The sequence below is a fragment of the Staurois parvus genome, unplaced genomic scaffold (genome assembly GCF_062004578.1).
Source record: "Staurois parvus isolate SC_StPar_1 unplaced genomic scaffold, SC_StPar_1.0 ptg000120l, whole genome shotgun sequence".
NCBI lineage: Eukaryota > Metazoa > Chordata > Amphibia > Anura > Ranidae > Staurois > Staurois parvus.
Genome location: NW_028317916.1, coordinates 5,920,062 through 5,938,701, shown reverse-complemented (window position 1 = coordinate 5,938,701; position 18,640 = coordinate 5,920,062). Strand labels below are relative to the sequence as shown.

The 18,640-nt window shown below is 41.1% G+C and overlaps 1 protein-coding gene across 1 annotated transcript in view; it reads right to left on the bottom strand.

The window, feature by feature from the left end:
* The window catches only part of CPED1 (cadherin like and PC-esterase domain containing 1), a 349,788-nt gene that overhangs the window by 187,285 nt on the left and 143,863 nt on the right, over positions 1–18,640 (bottom strand). Inside the window, exons 5-6 of the mRNA XM_089672109.1 lie at positions 14,637–14,781; positions 9,465–9,615 (exon numbers count right to left, since the gene is read on the bottom strand). Of these exons, the coding sequence (XP_089528235.1) occupies positions 9,465–9,615; positions 14,637–14,781 (296 nt within the window). The remainder of the gene's footprint in view (positions 1–9,464; positions 9,616–14,636; positions 14,782–18,640) is intronic.

Genomic DNA, 18,640 nt, shown 5'->3' with positions numbered 1-18,640 from the left:
AGCTTTGTGGGTCAGTGAATGAGGCATTAGAGTGCATGCTCCACCAGATATGTGGAATATCCTATTGCTATCCTATTATTTATTACAGATACTTGTATAGCACCGTCAATTTATTCAGCACTTTGCATATACAGTATATTGTACATTCACATCAGTCAAAATAATCTCTATTTACAGAAAAATAAATATTAAAGTAAGAGTAAAGGCATTTTTTGTTCATTTTGGATAGAGTAAAGGGGTGTTATAACCCCTGCCATTTTCATTTTTTGTCATCTTTGGGAGATTTACCTTCATTTTCTGTCCAATAGCCATAACAGGATGTGAATAAAATCCCTGCAAAAATAAGGGAATCTTTGGTTGTCACAAGAACTAGAGTCCCCATTGGAAGAGTGCCCCTCTATTTCTGTTCTGGTGATAACTCAAAATTTGGGATTGTCTTTCTCTTTTTCGCTCAGAACACATAGAGAGGGTGACAGCACGGACAGCAATAAAAACATGACACGTGTTCTAACCCTTCTCTACTGTAGCCACAATGTTTAAAAATTGCCTTTAGTTATACTTTTTTTGATGATCTAAAATAACCAGAATTGCTTTTAATAGCACTGCCAGTCGATCTCGGTGTGCTTGCCAAACTTGCATAGAAAGAATGTTTGATGTAATATTCTGTTTTGAGAGATCTGTGCTACATTTCTATGATTCTGTTTATTCTTACACAATTAAAGTGAAAGTTAACAGGGGAGGTGAAAAAAGAAAGAAAAAGGAAATGAAAAGGACAGTGAGGGAAAAGAAGATAATACAAGCTTTGTATGTCTAGGTGGTGAAATGCAGAAGCTGTCATAGTGCTGACAGCACCTCAAAGATCTAATAAGAAAATTGGAACACATTTAGAAACCTAATACTCAGTCATCAGCTTCTTCATAGAGAACGTTGTCTGTCATCTAGTCAGAATTATCTTGTCTCATGTATAGTGTGATAGTGTAGATTCACTTTTTATCGTTTTTGTACTGTGATGAATGTATCAAATTATACTTTACACATGGACTTTTACTTAACCTCAACAGGTTATTTTACAGTCTCTAAAACACTATTCTAACAGAGACACCATGTGGTCAAAGGTTTTATTATTCCCCAGGAAAACATTACTTGAGTCCAGAAGGTTTCCTTATTCTGAAATGTATGTGAAACATTAATTAGGAGCCTATTGATTGATTAGGAACCCGTGTGTTGTTTGGGTTTAACACAAATGACCATTATATCATTTTATCAGCATGCAGTGTATTATCAGCACATCATATTACTGTCAGAAAGTAAATGTGAAACATGGTAAAAAGACTAGTAAGATATTCAGGGAAACTCAAAAAAGCCCTACCAACTCTAAAGGGCAATATGGCTCTTTAAAATGTACTGTATCAGATTCCAAAATTCCTGCCACATATTTAGATAGCTTTACTGACATAAGTGATAGATTCAGGTATTTCTTAATAGTGCCACTTTTACAATGCACCAAATCAATAATTAATTACCCTGCATTTGTAGATATTGAAACTGAGGGTAACTAAAACCAACTCTAACTTGGTGTACAGAGACAGGCCAGAGTGCCTGTCTTTTTACACTGTTTAGCAGAGCAGCATGTTTGCTGCCTCTACCCTCTCCCCATCTACACCTGTCACTGGTTGATAAGGATGCTGTCAACTTCACAGCCGACAGACTTCCAGCAATCAGTGCCGCTTATCGAAGATGGAGTCTATTGGGGAACCTGAGACACTAGTTTCCAATCAGCTCTGCTCTCTCCTTGTGATTGATCGCAGGCAGATTCTATAGCCAATAGCAGGTTGTCTACTGGCTATGGATCCACCCACTGCCTGCTGTCAGTCACAAGGGGAGATGACCTGATTGTAAAGTAGTTTCCCCATCAGGCACCACCCATCCAGCTTATAAAATCCTTGCTGCTGCACTGTCTGTGTGACATCTGCAGCTGTAGGAGCGACCTCAGCTGCACCAAGGACAGAGGGTTCATATTGACACTCCAGTCACTGTGAGCCTCTGCACATGGCAAATGCCCCAAATTCATGTACCTGTTTACAACAGTTACAGTACATGAACTGTCACCCACAATGATATTTGTTTTGTGGAGTATGATGGAATTTCATAGACACTCTTTATGAATTCCCCTGATTATATATTAAACCAAGCAGTCATAATTATTTTCATATATAAAAAGAACTAAAAGCAAAACTAAAGTCCCCTTTTCAAAAACTGTGAGCCGGGGGGCTTTTGATTGCAGAAAAGAAAAAAATTGCAAAAGAAGCCTACCTACCTGCTCTCAGTCTTCTTTTGAATGTACACTGAGCTAAGCAAGTGCAGCGCAGATTACATTCCAGCACAGCGCCTGTGTACCAGGATGACTGTGCTCTTGTGCATGCGAGTGATGTCACTGTGTGCCAGCCAATGAAGTTGGACACAGCCTGGCACCCAGAACAAGCCAGAAAGAAGATGCCAGTGTTGGTGCCGCATGTAGGACCGTTGAAGGACAGCTAAGTATCTCAGAGTTTAGCTCATCTCTAAAGTTCACCTTTTGTAAAAAAAAAAAAATTAAAAAAATTCAATTTTGATGTAGGTTAAAAAAAAATGTGCATTTTTTTGTTTTTCCAACAAAGCCTGCAAAGCACTGCACCTGTGATCAGTGGATTGTGGGTGCCATGAAAGGCTCCTGCAGACACCCAGTACAGCTGTTTGCCTGTACCTCCTGTAGGGGCAGATAGTTATTGACGTGCAGGAAGATCAATAAACTATGAGGACCCTGACCAGTGCCCTTGCAGTTAAAAGAGAATCACAAGCCGTCTGCTGCAGTGGAAGATGGGACTTGTAGTTTATTTATTCCCAAAACTTTGCTAATGAATGATGTGGCTGTAGGGGGGAAGGGTGGCTACAGGAACCAGAAAGAGGCAGCTGGCTCCCGGTGACTTAAATAAGGATGATAGCAGGGCAAGGTCTGTAGAAGGAGAGCAGTGCAAGAGAACCAGATGATGCTGAATTCGGCCTGGAGGTATAATATTAGAGCATAAAAAGAGCATCAACGGTAAGAGGGGAAAAAAGAAATTTTCCTTCAGAGGCAGAAATTCCTTAGTGAATAAGTCATCCCAAAGCTAAAGGTTTAGTGACAATTTTGCTACCTACATTTTTATTTTACATTTTAATTAGTAGAAAATGTCCTACACTTTTTCCAAGTGCAACCCTTAAGTAATTAGCACAGATCAGATATTTACCATCATTACATTATTACATTACATTACATTGAGTTTATATAGCGCCAAAGGGTTTGCTCAGCGCTGTACAATAGAGGGGGGGACAATACATGAAACATTACAGCAACTACAAACAGCACACGAGGGGTTATAGGGCCCTACTCTTTCGAGCTTACAATCTAGGAGGGAGGGGGTAGTGGTACAGGAGGAAGTGGCTGTGGGGGATGGAGTGGTAGGAGGAATGAAGGAGAGCAGCAGTTAGGTGAGGGTGGGGTAGGCTTCCCTGAAGAGGTGGGTTTTCAGGGAGCGCCTGAAGGTGAGGAGGGAAGGTGACAGTCTGATGGGTTGGGGTAGTGAGTTCCAGAGGATGGGGGAGGACCTGGAGAAGTCTTGCAGACGTGCGTGTGAGGAGGAGACCAGGGAGCAAGAAGGAGGTCCTGTGAAGAGCGAAGGGTACGGGTAGGGTGGTACTTGGGAATCAGGTTGGTGAGGTAGTTAGGGGCAGTGTTGTGAATGGCTTTGTAGGTCAGAGTGAGTAGTTTGAATTTGATGCGTTGGGCGATAGGGAGCCAGTGGAGGGAGAGGCAGAGGGGGGTGGCAGAGGTGGAGCGGGTGGTGAGGTGGATGAGTCTAGCCGCTGAGTTGAGGATGGTCTGAAGCGGGGAGAGCCTGCACTGGGGTAGGCCGGTGAGGAGGGAGTTGCAGTAGTCAAGGCGTGAGATAATCAGGGAGTGCACAAGTAGTTTAGTGGTGTCTGGGGTAAGGAAGGAGCGTATTTTGGCGATATTGCGGAGGTGGAGCCTGCATGTGTTTGTGAGTGATTTGACATGAGGTTGGAAGGAGAGGTTAGAGTCCAGAATGACTCCAAGGACTTTGGCTTGCGGGGCGGGATTGATGGTGGTGATGTTAGTAGTGATGGATAGGATGGGGGGGGGGGGCGCGGGCAGGAGGGAAGAAGAGAAGCTCGGTTTTGGAGAGGTTGAGTTTGAGGAAATGGAGCGACATCCAGTCAGAGATGTCGTTTAGGAGGTGAGTGATGCGGACGGAGAAAGTGGAGGTGAGGTGAGGTGAGGGGTGGAGAGGTAAATTTGAGTGTCATCAGCATAGAGATGGTAGTTGAAGCCGTGGGAGTGTATGAGTTTGCCAAGGGAGGAGGTGTAGATGGAGAAGAGAAGGGGTCCAAGGACAGAGCCCTGGGGGACCCCAACAGAGAGGGGGAGTGAGGGGGAGGTGGCACCATTGTAGGTGACACTGAAGGAGCGTCGGGATAGGTACGAGGAGAACCAGGAGAGAGCGGTGTCTCTGATGCCAAGGGAGAGTAGTTTATTAAGGAGGAGGGGGTGGTCAACTGTGTCGAAGGCCGCGGAGAGGTCCAGGAGGAGGAGGACAGAATAGTCGCCTTTGGCTTTGGCGGTTAGTAGGTCGTTGGTGATTTTGAGGAGGGCAGTTTCGGTGGAGTGTAGGGGACGGAAGCCGGACTGTAGTGGATCAAGGAGGTTGTTGTCAGTTAGGTGGGCGCTTAGGCGGTTGTAGACTAAGCGCTCCAGGAGTTTGGAAGTGAGTGGCAGCAGGGAGATGGGTCTGAGGTTGTTTGGGTCAGAGGGGTCCAGGGAGGGCTTTTTGAGTATGGGGGTGATGTGCGCATGCTTTAGGGGGGAGGGGAATACGCCGGTAGAGAGGGAGAGATTGAAGATGTGGGTGAGGGAGCAGATGAGGGAAGAGGGGGGTGACTGGAGGAGTCGAGAGGGGATAGGGTCCAGGGGGCAGGTAGTGAGGCGGGCTTCTGAGAAGACCCTGGTGACTTCCTCAGTGGTAGTAGGGCTGAAGGAGTGCAGAGCTGGTGGGGTTACGGTAAGCGGGGTCTTGGGTGTGGAGGGGGGCAGTGCGGTTGCGAGGTCAGGGGAGGGAAGAGATGAGGGGGAGATAGGGGGGGGGAGGCTAGGTGGGGAGGTAGATTGCGAGTTGACTATGTCCTGACGGATTGCATCAATTTTGTTGTGGAAATGAGTGGCAATTTCGTGGGCGGTGAGTGAGGTACTGAGTGGAGGAGGGGGGGGGAGAGCAGGGAGTTGAAGGTGGAAAAGAGACGGCGAGGGCAGGAGGAGAGGGTGTTGATCAGGTTTACGAAGAGTACATTCAACTAAATCTTCTGACTGCAAGCATATTACATACTGTAAAAGCTCATTTTAAAGTGTTACTAAACCCAGGACCCTGCATTCACTATATCTGGTCTCCCACAGTACACAAAACATGGAAGTGCAAATAGTTTAGTAAATATAAACTGCTAAATACCTTTCCTTTTCCCAACAGCAGTTACAGCAGTCTTGTGTCTTCTATTAGTGTCCAGCTGAGCACTGGTTAAAGCTTGCAGAAGGAGTTTTAATTTTCCCCCAACTGTCCTAGGAGGCTGCAGGACCCCTGACCCTCTGTCTGGACAGTACTGACTAGCCATGTGCTGATCACATGCACTCTCCCAAAGAACAAAACCTCTCTACCAGTACACACCAAACTGAGCATGCGCAGATTTCCCCCAAGGCTATGTCCTATCAGCAGATGGATTGGGGACAGTAGAAGGAGAAGATCAGAGAAGACAGGATCAAACACCCTTTTTACACAATGCAGAGGAGTAACCCCTTAGGTTCCACAGTGAGTATAACAAGCATGCTTTACTGCATATACAGACTGATTTTACTGTTGTGGATTTAGTTACACTTTAAATAATAGCATAATGGTGGAGTTCAATGTGTCTGTTTCACTTTAGGAGAGCATATTTCAGTTTTGTGGTTACCTTGTGATACAAGTAGGAAAAAAAAACAATAAATGGGCCCTTAGGGTTTGATTTACTAAATGCAAATAGGCTGTTCACCTGTTCACCAAAGGAATTTTCCTTTAGCTTAGTCAATTAGGTAAAGCTCTGCTGACTCCCATCATCCAATCACATGCAAGCAAAAATACAGCTTTGTATTCTTCTTACATGTGATTGGGTATTCTTTGCAAAGTGAATTTTCACCACATCCAATAAGCTCTGGGCAAAATTGTCTTTGCCAAGCGCATAGCCTTAGTCTCAACATGTACATATATTAGCATGTCACATGTAATGTACTAATGTGCTTTATGGTGTGATGCGGTACAAAACATTCTGCATGTCCATCTTCTTGTCCCATTTCTGTGCACTGACATCCTTCTCAAAATGAATGGGCTGCTTTAATGCAATGTGCATTAACATGTGATACATTGGGGAAGATTTACTAAAACTGGTACACTCAGAATCTGGTGCAGCTGTGCATGGTAGCCAATCAGCTTCTAACTTCAGCTTGTTCAATTAAGCTTTGACAATATAACCTGGAAGCTGATTGGCTACTATGCACAGCTGCACCAGATTTTGCACTCTCCAGTTTTAGTAAATGTGTGTTAACAATTATGTATTATGTCCTAAAAGAGTGCACAGAAATGCAAATGTGTCCTATAGATGATTGGAGGTTAAAGTGTTACTAAACCCACAACAGTAAAATCAGTCTGTATATGCAGTAAAGCATGCTTTTACTCACTGTGGAACCTAAGGGGGTTAATCCTCTGCATTATGTAAAAAGGCTGTTTGATCCTGACTTCTCTGCCCCTCCTTTTGTTCAAATGTCCTTGCTGATAAGACAGACTGAACCTGTAGTCACATGCACATGCTCAGTTTAGTGTGTTTTTCCCTTGGGATAGTGCATGTGATAAGCACAGGGTCAATCAGCACTGTCCAGACAGAGGTCAGGGGTTCTGCATCCTCCTAGAGCAGAAAGAACACTCCTCCTACATGCTTTAACCAGTGCTCTGCTGAAGTCACAAGACTGCTGTAACTTCAGATGAGAAAAGGTATTTAGCAGTTTATATTTACTAAAATAATTGCATTTCCATGTTCTGTGTATGGTGGGAGACCAGATATAGTGAATGCAGGGTCCGGGGTTTAGTAACACTTTAATTGTTCTTTGTTTTGTTTTGACTTCACTAAAGGAACATATCACATTTTCTAATGATCTACAGGGGAAACTATTCAATAATGGCCATTGTGGCTTATACAAAATGATGTCACATAACATCAGTTGTTGGGCAAAGTGCTGGATTTTGGCTGTCATTTACAGTTGACAATTAAAGAACATGACCCTGCCACAGTAAAATAAAACTGGGCACCAATTTAATACAGTTTAAAATATACTACAGTAATGCAATTCAATTACATTTTTACTGTGTACTTAAATAGATTACTAAAAGGTCTCAGTGCCACCTACTGGGAAAATACAGCACTGCAGCCTCATGGTACAGAGTGTTATTCCTGTGCTACATACAACAGTGTACTAAAACCATTCAACTGCGTAAATAAACATGGTGACAGCAGCTGCTAGCATCAAAATTGTGTTCCCACAATAAAGGCAATAAGAATAAAATGATATAATGCTGTGCTGCTGTGTATGTGATAAATACTCAACTAAATCCCATACAGTGTGATAACCATACCAAGCATCAAATATTAGAAAATTCACATGTAAACATGTCTAAAGTGCACAAAATAAAATGATTTACAAAATAACAAATTAAATCAACAAAAACAGAAGGGTCTCCTTGGGACCGCACTTCTGCTTGCTTCACTTCTGGTCCGCATCTGCACCCGTTTACGCAGATGGAGGCAGACGCGGGCCGGAAGTGTTGCATGTGGAATTACAGTATATTTGTTTTAAGAGCAATTTTACAAGTTTTTAACATGTAAGTGCAATACTTTAAAAAAAAATGGTTTATATGAATATACTGCATCAGAGACCCTGAGCTAAGGATGGTGATATGATCCAAGGGGCACCTTAAAGGGACCTACACCCCAATATGGCTAAGTGATCGGGAGCAAGTGAGGAGAGTCCCTAGTGGACATAGAGCATTGGAGACTTAATCCTATGGAGGACCTAGGCTATTATTATGCTATTGTTATAGAAATGAGAGTTCTGTGAGCACTGAGGTGGCATGTTTGTAAGGTGTATAGCAGCCTTTCTCAACCAGGGTGCCCAGGCAGCATGCGGTGCCTTGAGGTCTCTTCAGGGGTGCCATGGCAAAATGTCTAAAAATTGCCCAAAACCTGTATACAAGCCAGCGGGTGGAACAAGCCTGCCTTTTTAGTTACACAAAGTCACAAGTTTTCTTTGCACACCATTTAGGACCTTCTAGCTGTCAGTGTCCTGACAACCAATGACATCAGTTGATGAGGAGGATGTCAGCTGCCTGCACAGCATCCTCGTTTGACTCTCCCCTGCCCCTCTCCATCAGTGCTGGGGTCACATTAGCTCAGTGATGGGGAAAAACTGAGGGGAAAGAGAAACACTGGAATACTAGTCAGTACCAGTGCACAAAAGGGTGTTTGCTCTGGAAGAATAAATCGCCTAATGCTGGGTGTCCTACATGTGTGGATGTTGCTGCGTTATATAAAACTATTAGAATAGTTTTTCACATTTTAGAATGGGGTTCCCTTTTAAAATTATGAATAGTCCCGAGGCACCCTTTAAAATTATGGACAGTCTTGAGGCACCCCATTCTAAAATGGGGTGCCTCAAGACTGTCCATAATTTTTACGGGTGCCTCGGGACTGTCCATAATTTTTACGGGTGCCTTGATTAAAAAAAGGTTGAGAAACACTGGTGTATAGCACTGGTAGTAATGGTGATGGCATCATAATCAAGGAAGATGTTCTATGTTACTCATAAGAGAAAAAACCTTATATAAGAGACCTTTTATTTTAACTGCAACCCTTTTTTTTATACTATATTGATATTCAAACTATGGACATGATGTTTAATTGGACATTGTAAGCACTGTTTGGACAAGGATTGCATTATTAAGGAGCATCTTTATATGTTTGCACAGTATTTAAGTTTTGGTTCATGCACTGAAACACTTTATAATTTTGTAAATCATTTTATTCTGTGCACTTTATACATGTTTACATGTGACTTTACTAATATTTGATACTTGGTATGCTTATCACATTCTATAGAATTTAGCTGAGTATTTATTACATATCGCGGCATTATATAATTTTAATCTTACTGCAGTCTCATTATTTTCTGAAAGAAATGTGTAACTCTTATTCTAAGAAATGCTTTGCATTCTACAAGTGGCACTAAAGTTTGTACATGGAATACAGCACAGAATCACAGGGAGAGTTGTACCCATCATCATCCATTAAAAAAGATATACCTTCATTGTAGTGAATGGCTTGTTGGGCTGGTCCTGAACCATTGTAGTGGAATGAATAAATGCACGTAGTGGTGAAAATGATGTGATTAGTACAATTACCCTGACAAGCGGAGAGCCTGGTGATGGTTTGTGAGGGTGAGATGACACATTTCTGTAACATATAAATATGAGAAAAAAAAATCTTTCAGTACAGATAAAATATATATATATATATATATATATATATATATATATATAGCCATGATATGGGTGAAGTGCACAATGGTAATCAATCACAGTGCATAGCAATCAGGCCCTCCCAAAGGCCATATATAGAAAAATGAAGAAATGGATTGCTGCACATAAAATAAAAAAATATATATATATAGCAATGATATGGGTGAAGTGCACAATGGTAATCAATCACAGTGCATAGCAATCAGGACCTCCCAAAGGCCATATATAGAAAAATGAGGAAATGGATTGCTGCACATAAAAACTTTAACATAGAAAATTTCACCAAACAAAAAAATTATGAAGGATGGACAAAGCCACAGACAATGATGTTCAACAAACAGTTAATAGCCTGAAACTGTTTGTTGTACACTATTGTATATGGCTTTGTCCATCCTTCACCACTGTTTTGTATGGTGGTCCATATTAAAGTTTTTTATGTGCAGCAATCCATTTCCATATATATATATATATATATATATATTTATTTTTAACATATTGATAGTAATATCTTCTATATTAAATGCACACTGCATAATTACATCAATAGGACCTTGCTGGAAGCTGTAGACTTTTTGTAAAAAACCATGTACATGACATGAACCACTGCTTGGTACAGTATTATTTCTTTTCCTCGATTCTACCAAAATACAGATGCTTAGGGTATTAAGAAATCATTAAAAATGAAGGAAATAATTGCATCATTTACACTTTTCCAAATATTTGATTTTTTTTCTTTTTGTCAGCCTTATGGTGGACAACTTGTGGTGATTTCTGATTGATCTAGTATGGGCAATAGCCAACAATCTCCGCAACACACCCAGTATTGTTCCATACAGTATATTGTGATCGCAAATAGGATCTATCAGTTATAAACCTAAACAATCTATTGCAAAGAGACTTTAATCTGTCTGATTTGGATTGGTTGTGTAATACACATGTAGATATTTGATCAATCAGAATCGATTGTCAAAATTCAAAATGCACCTATCTCTCATTAAATTGATAGAATAAATATTACCAAGATATGAATGCTACCACAATGAGGCTTTTGTCACACAAGTGATTCTGTCACTGGTGACAACTTGCCTGTGACAAAATCAATAAAACTAATTTTTTCCAATGGAAATGCTTGCTGGCCAAACCAGTGAGGTGTTACTATGTCATGATGAGGTAGAAAGTTCCATTAGATAAAGTTGCATTTGCATGTCACTATTGACATGACCCTAAAGCTGTCCATTACCATTTCATTAACATACTTGTCCAGACACATCAATGTTGTATGTTTAGGTCAATACAAGAGAAAAGGGGAAGAACAAGCAGACTCTTTAAAGTAAAGCCATCAGTATTGCACTCACATATGTAGATGATAAAGCGCTTGTAGTATAAAACAGGCCTCAATTAAGGATCCAAAAGTCCATCGGTGGCAGTGTGGGAGAGGAAGCTGGGCAGAGGTGTTGACAGACCGCAGTAAACCACTGCTGTATGAGATCATGGCAGGTGCAGGACCACAAGTGACGCCGGAACCACTGTAGAACGCACGACTGTACATGACATCAGGAAAGGAAGGATTCAGGGCCTGGGTTCGCCTCAGCCAGTGATGAACTTTTGGATTGAGGCTTATTTTATACTACAAGCACTCTATCCATCCAAACATGTGAGTGAAATACTGATGGTTTTAATAAAGTGTTTTTTATGCTGCACTTAGAGGCGCCCCCTTGTGCTTTTCTTGTTAATACAGAAGGGATCCATTCCAGTCTTCTTGGTGGAGCTGCCTACCTGGTGCACAATTATGTCATGGACTATTTTAGAAGTTTAGACTTCATGGACTCAAAATACATTTGTAATTAATTAAAGAATAAATGGCGAGCGCAAGACACAAAAAAGGAAAAAATAAAGCAGCTAGTACAGCGTGGCAAACCCTCTGTCTCCACCAAAACAAAACACTATAATATCAATGTGTAGCGCTAATAAAAATGTGTGTTCTAATCAATGATGACCAGTGTGATCATAAAAGAAAAAGGAAACATCATAAAAAAGAAATAGAGAATAGTGAATACTCCAATGAAGAAACAAAATAGATGGTATAACAAATAACAAATGAAAATAAGTCCTCTAAATATCATAGTGACTTCTGTGACTTCCGCACTGCACCTCCACCATAATGCACTCACCAGAAGTAAGTAGCAAGCAAAGCAAACCCAGAGCGGAATGACACTAAGGGGTGTTCATGCTTGTTCCTCCTGCTGGTGACCCGGTTGAAGGTGGGATCTCTCCAGAAGCCAGTGATGCATCAAAAGAACAATCAAAAGTAAATTAGTCAAGTATCCATCTCCAGCCCACGGTGAGCCAAGGAAAGGGACTCCTCCTAGAGGGCAATCTCATAGACCAAGCCCGGAGACAGTATCATATAGTGTAGTATGTTTTATTAAAAAGATAGCAACCACGTGGAGCATAAAATCATCAATGGATAAAAAGCACTTACAAAGATGGCCGCCAGACCATCACGTGGACACGGCGGCGTGACGTCAGCACGTAGGCTCCTCTCTGACGTGTTTTGTGCACACGCATGTTCTCAAAGGGATCCACCTAGTCCTAGGACTTATTTTCATTTGTTATTTGTTATACCGTCTATTTTGTTTCTTCATTGGAGTATTTACTATTCTCTATTTCTTTTTTATGATGTTTCCTTTCTCTTTTATGATCACACTTGTCATCATTGATTATAACACACATTTTTATTAGCGTTGCACATTGATATTTGTAATTAATTGGTTCCTTTGTCCTATGTGGACCAGGGTTGCGCCATAGAATTTTATATTTTCCTTAAAGTGAATCTCTCCTTTGTCCATGTTTTCTGCAGCTTTTTCATTTGCATTCCTTCTTACTAGTACATGCACAGTGTATATTTCAATCAAGGCATTGGATTTTAACACAGTGTGGTCACATGGCTGCACTGACCAATGAGCATTTGCCATTCTGAGCAATATGATGGAAAATCACCATGAGGTTGTATACTGTGGTGTACGGACTGCTACATCGGCAGCACAGGGTATCAAGGCCACTATGTGCAGTGAAGTACAAAGGGATGGCCAGGATATTTGGAGTTTATCTTTACATTGTTCATAAAAAACTTACCTTACCTTACCTAACCTAACCGTTTGCTTTATTTCTAACTGTAGTGAGCTATCTTTTGTTTTTGCTTTAATGTAAGAGATTTGTAGATTATTCTTTAGAAGGAGCTCTTCATTGGTCAGTGTTTTAGGCCTGCATCCTGCCTAACAAGCACTGACATAAGACTACTCTAAAACATAAATTAATACCATTTATCAAATTATATCTCTTTTAATCTCAAGGCTTATCTAAATGTACATTTCCACTAAAGCCCAATTTAAAAAGATAAACAGTCATGTAGACTTTGTACAAGTGACTTATCTTTTCCTTTACAGCAGCGATGAAGGAGTTCTAAATATGAGTGTACAGCTCAATAGGCACTATAGTTATAAATAAACTCAATGCACATTAATATAAAGGAGCTGCTCAGACACATCCCCCACCCTCTGTGAGAACATGTGCTGAGGGGTGTGGCTGTTACTCAACTCTGCCAAAACAGAGCACTGCAGTGTGAGATCTGGAAGCAGCATTTTCACAAAGAAAAAAAAAATATAAGGGCTCATTTAGACTTGCGGTTGGGAGGCGGTAAAACCCTGCAGTTGCTCCCCCTGTTGCTGCTGAGGCAGTGGTCAGGGGTGTACACATGCCACAGCTGTGGTAGGAATTATACCTCCCGTCATGCTCAGCAGGCAGTACCACCTGCCAAACGTGACATATTCAAGTGAATGGTGCTGCACACAAGGGGTTAAAACTGGTAGTGAGGAGGTGATTCAATGCCTCCTCACTGCTTGTGTATTGCTGTCTGAAGAGTGATCTGAACATGGATCCTGCTTCAGACAGCAAAACAAGTCTAAATGAGGGCTTAAGATGGAACTACACTGCATTTCAGCACCACAAACCAAAAATGCTATTTAATTAGTGTATATTATTCAAAGCAAACTCGCCCATCTATTCATGTTTCCATGCTTTATTGTGCTGAGAAATCACTTTGAAAAACACACGCTAGCATTTCTGGCTGTGGCCATCTTGAGTAAGGGCATATGATTTGTGTAGAGTTTACTTCCTGCCCCTCTGCCCCTAGCTCAGTCATGCAGGCAGTACTTAGCTGAGAAAACCCCTCCTCCCTTCCCTCTGTTCTGAATACTCCTGGGATGTATGACATCATTTGCCTGGACATGGAAACCAGGAAGTAACTGAAGAAATGTAAAAAAAAGTTTAAAACAAGAAAATATGATATACTTCCTTATCTATTTACTAATGCTAGCAGCATAACATTTACAAATAGTCATGCTGATTGAAAGAGTGAATTTCCACATTCAGTGATTAAGGACAATTGACAGACAAAAAAACTGAGAGTCTAGTTTGGATTTACATCCAATTCTAGAAAGAAACTATTTTTTAATTTATTGTGGAATCAGCAATCCTACATAATTTACCACTGTACCAGCATTTGATGCATCAAGTAGTTGTATCTATTTTTTATTTATATAAACATCTTGTAAATATCTGTGTGCACTAGCCATAATTCTAACCATCTAATTATTATAATGTCACTGTTGCTATTGAATAAATCTGGACAATGTAACAACAAAGTAACAATAAATGAGATTCTCAATGTAAATGTGCTTTTACTTGTTATATACATTCAAATAAATATTTGTAACATCATGTAAAAAAACATTTGTTTTGCTCCATACTTACAAAACACATTCAAAAGTTTTAGGAAGTAAAGATTGTAATTTTGGGAAAACGGTGGTTTATGGTATACAATGAAACTACTGTAGTGAGTTTTCTTTAGATAAAGTAAAGCATTCAGTATTCAGAAAAATCGTTACTTGTACTTACAAAAAGGCTTGCAGTAAGGGATTTATGTCCCATGCTTTTAAATCCTGATTCTTTTTACCAAGGTTTGGCAGAAAATAATTTGAAAATTTCTTCCAGGCCTGTGACTCTCCAGATTGCATTGCACATAGTAAACGTTTTTCCAGTTCTAAAAAAAACATATTTAAAAAATAACACATCAATTGTTTTTAAAAACCGCAGACACTACGCAAACCTGTCATGGTTTTCAAGATTTGACAAATAAATCCGCTGCCTAAATTCAGGCACCACAGGGTTATTGCATTTGTTATGCTTCTGAATACTTTCTTGACAAACAGATTTTGGGGTAGACAGGGCCTGTTCCAGCAGGAGCAGTCACTACAATTTCCTCTCTGATACATGGATGGCATAGTCCTAATATGAAAAGCTGCACAACTGAGCAATCATTTATGGGAACCTGGTTCTTTTAGAGAATGCATAGCCAAGTATCATTTTGTGGTGCTCAAGAATAGATCCCCCGCAGCCAGCAGCAATAGACACCCCTCAGCAATAAAATACCATGCCAGAAACAATAGATCTCCCAGCAGCCAGCATCAATAGACTCTCCAGCAGTCAGCAATAAACCCCTCTTGTAACAGAAGATGCCTTCCAGCTAAAACTGACATTCCCCAGCAACAATAGATCCCCTACCTGCCACACAAAAATCCCTTCCCTTCCACTGACAATAGATCAACCAGCAGCTAGCCTCAATAGACCTTCCAGCAGACAGCAGTTCAGTACTGGAAATGTTGGAACTATGTTCCACCTCATTCCCACTCAAAAAAAGCCCTGTATATATAGTATATATACTGTTTACACTATATTGCCAAAAGTATTGAGACGCCTGCCTTTACACACAACTTGAACTTTAATGGCATCCCAGTCTTAGTCTGTAGGGTTCAATATTGAGTTGGTCCACTCTTTGCAGTTATAACAGCTTCAACTCTTCTGGGAATGCTGTCCACAAGGTTTAGGAGTGTGTCTATGGGAATGTTTGTCCAGAAGCTCATTTGTGAGGTCAGGCACTGATGTCGGACGGGAAGGCCTGGCTCGCAGTCTCTGCTCTAATTCATCCCAAAAGTGTTCTATCGGGTGCAGGCCAGTCAAGTTCTTCCACCCCACTGGTGTGCAGTCATGTTGGAACAGGAAGGGCCATCCCCAAACTTTTCACACAAAGGAAAATTACCCCAAATGTCTTGGTATGCTGATGCCTTAAGAGTTCCCTTCACTGGAACTAATGGGCCAAGCCCAACCCTTGAAAAACAACCCCACACCATATTCCCCCCTCCAGCAAACTTTACACTTGGCACAATGCAGTCAGGCAAATACCGTTCTCCTGGCAACTGCCAAACCCAGACATGTCCATCGGATTGCCAGACAGAGAAGCGTAATTCGTCACTCCAGAGAACACGTCTCCACTGCTCTAGAGTCTAGTGGCGGTGTGCTTTACACCACAACATCTGACACTTTGCATTGCACTTAGTGATGTAAGGCTTGGATGCAGCTGCTTGGCCATGGAAACCCATTCTATGAAGCTCTCTGCACACTGTTGTTGTGCTAATCTTAAGGCCACATGAAATTTGGAGGTCTTTAGCTATTGACTCTGTGGACAGTTGGCAACTTCTGAGCACTGTGCGCTTCAGCATGCGCTGACCCCGCTCTGTCATTTTACGTGGCCTACCACTTTGTGGCTGAGTTGCTGTTGTTCCCAGTTTCATGAGACTTATTGCACAGGTGTCAACCTATAACAGTACCATGCTTGAATTCACTGAGCTCCTGAGAGTGACACATTCTTTCACACATTTTTGTAAAAGCAGTTTGCATGCCTAGGTGTTTGATTTTTTTATATCTGTGACTGTGGAGGTGATTGGAACATCTGAATTCAACGATTTAGTATATATATATATATATATATATATATATATATATATTGCTGCAGACTTCAGCCCTTACCATACTGTCCAGTCTGTTTTTCTTTATAGTTTATTCTTTCCCAAAATGCCTTCTCCTAAATTGACCCCTCCCTTTCTGCTTTTCAGGTATCTCTGTCCGTGTACTGGGACCTATGGAGACATCTGTGTGTGTGCACTCCTGCCCACATCTACTGTACATGGGCCCATAGGGGATGTCAGAGGGTGTCACCATAGAACCCTGTACTCACAGTGTAATGATGCAAAAAAAATGCACTTACATCATCACATAAGCAACACTATCTATATGATTGAGGATTACCCATCACTGAAGAAAAACAGACAAGAAAGATAACCCAGCATACCACATGATGAGCTTGAGGACTTCAGGAGAGGGGGGGGGGGGGATAAAATGGAAAAAGACTTGGTTGGCAGAAGGGGGGTCCTGGAGCTGGGATATAAACACAGTACATGTATGTCTAAAAAAAAAATAAAAAGTAAATGCATTTGTACAAGTGTTGTATAACACCCAAATTGTGTGTAATATGTTTGATATGACAGGTCCTATAAGTTGCATTTCACTGGGAGCAGTATAAGGCTCCATGCACACTGAGCTTAAAAAAACACCAGTTCCTTTGCAGAAAATAAACGCTCATAGAGAGCATTTTTGTACAATGTTTAGGCATGTTTAGGAGTGTTTAGCGTTTTTTTCTGCCAGAAAGCACAAATCAGAAATGCAAACCAGAAGGGTTTTTTTCTGTCTGTAAACACTGAGCTTGAAATATGTCTCTAATCGTCGTAATGTGAATGGACACATAGGATAACACCAAGCTGCTTCTACAGGCAAAACACAAACCTACAGTGGAAGCGGAGTTTATTACGGCCAGTGTGCCTGGAGCCTAATGATTCAGCTACTGCAGAGAGGAAATGCCTATACTGAATGGGTACAATGGTGCAGACAAGAACTCCATGGTTTACCCCAGGTGATCTATGAAAGGTTACAGTTCAGTAAACTTGTTAAACAACAGAGTTCTGTCTCTGCAACATTGTATCTATTCTTTGTAGCTGTTCAATAGCAGGTCACAGTGGTGAGCACAAACATTTCCATACACTCTGTACACAATGCAGAGGTCTTCCTCATGGTTATTCCCCTTCTAGTCAAATGTTTTTAGCCTATACTACTATATCACATTTGTGCGGTGTGGCATATCGCATGTGATTCGCACAGGAACCGCACATGTGAATTCTGTGCGGTGCGGTTTGAGCCATACATTTTGTATGGCTCAAATCGCACCGCATCCACACCAAAAAGGTGCAGGACTCTGTTTTTGGTCTGCACTAGAATCGGATCGCATGGGTATTTACACCTACGCGATCCAATTCTGCACATCACACCGCATTTTGCGGACCGATTTCAGCAGAGCCATACAAAGTAGTGTGCTTACAGTGAAACACAGCCCACATAGTAAAACAGCACACAGTGCTGTGATCACCCCACATGTTAACCCCTTCCTGCCCAGTCCCATTAGTCCAGTGTCCAGTATATATACTGCCATTTGTACATGCTATAACTTTCACGTAAACCAATTAATTTACACATATTAGGATTTTGTTTAGCAAAGACATGGAGCAGAATACAGTTTTACATTTTTTTACTGGACATGTTTAATAGCAAAAAGTCAAAAATATAGTTTTGGTTTTTTTTAAATTGTTGGTCTTTTTTTGTTTATAGCGCAAAAAATAAAAAATGCACAGGTGATCAAAAACCACCAAATGAAAGATCTATTTGTGGGGAAATAGGACGTAAATTTAATTTGGGTGCAGTGTTGCATGACAGCGCAATTGTCAGTTACAGTAACGCAGCACCGTATCGCAAAAAATGGCCTGGTCAGGAAGAGGGGATAAATCCTCTGAAGAGCAAGTGGTTAAGGATGTGGTGGGTGCTCATTCATTAACAACCAACTCTTTTCAATGAAACCAAATGATTTGTTACTATGTCTATTCAGATATTTAGATACAATCTGATCTCTAAAAATGAAAATGTCATCCAAAAAACAAATCTGAATGAACCAAATCGTA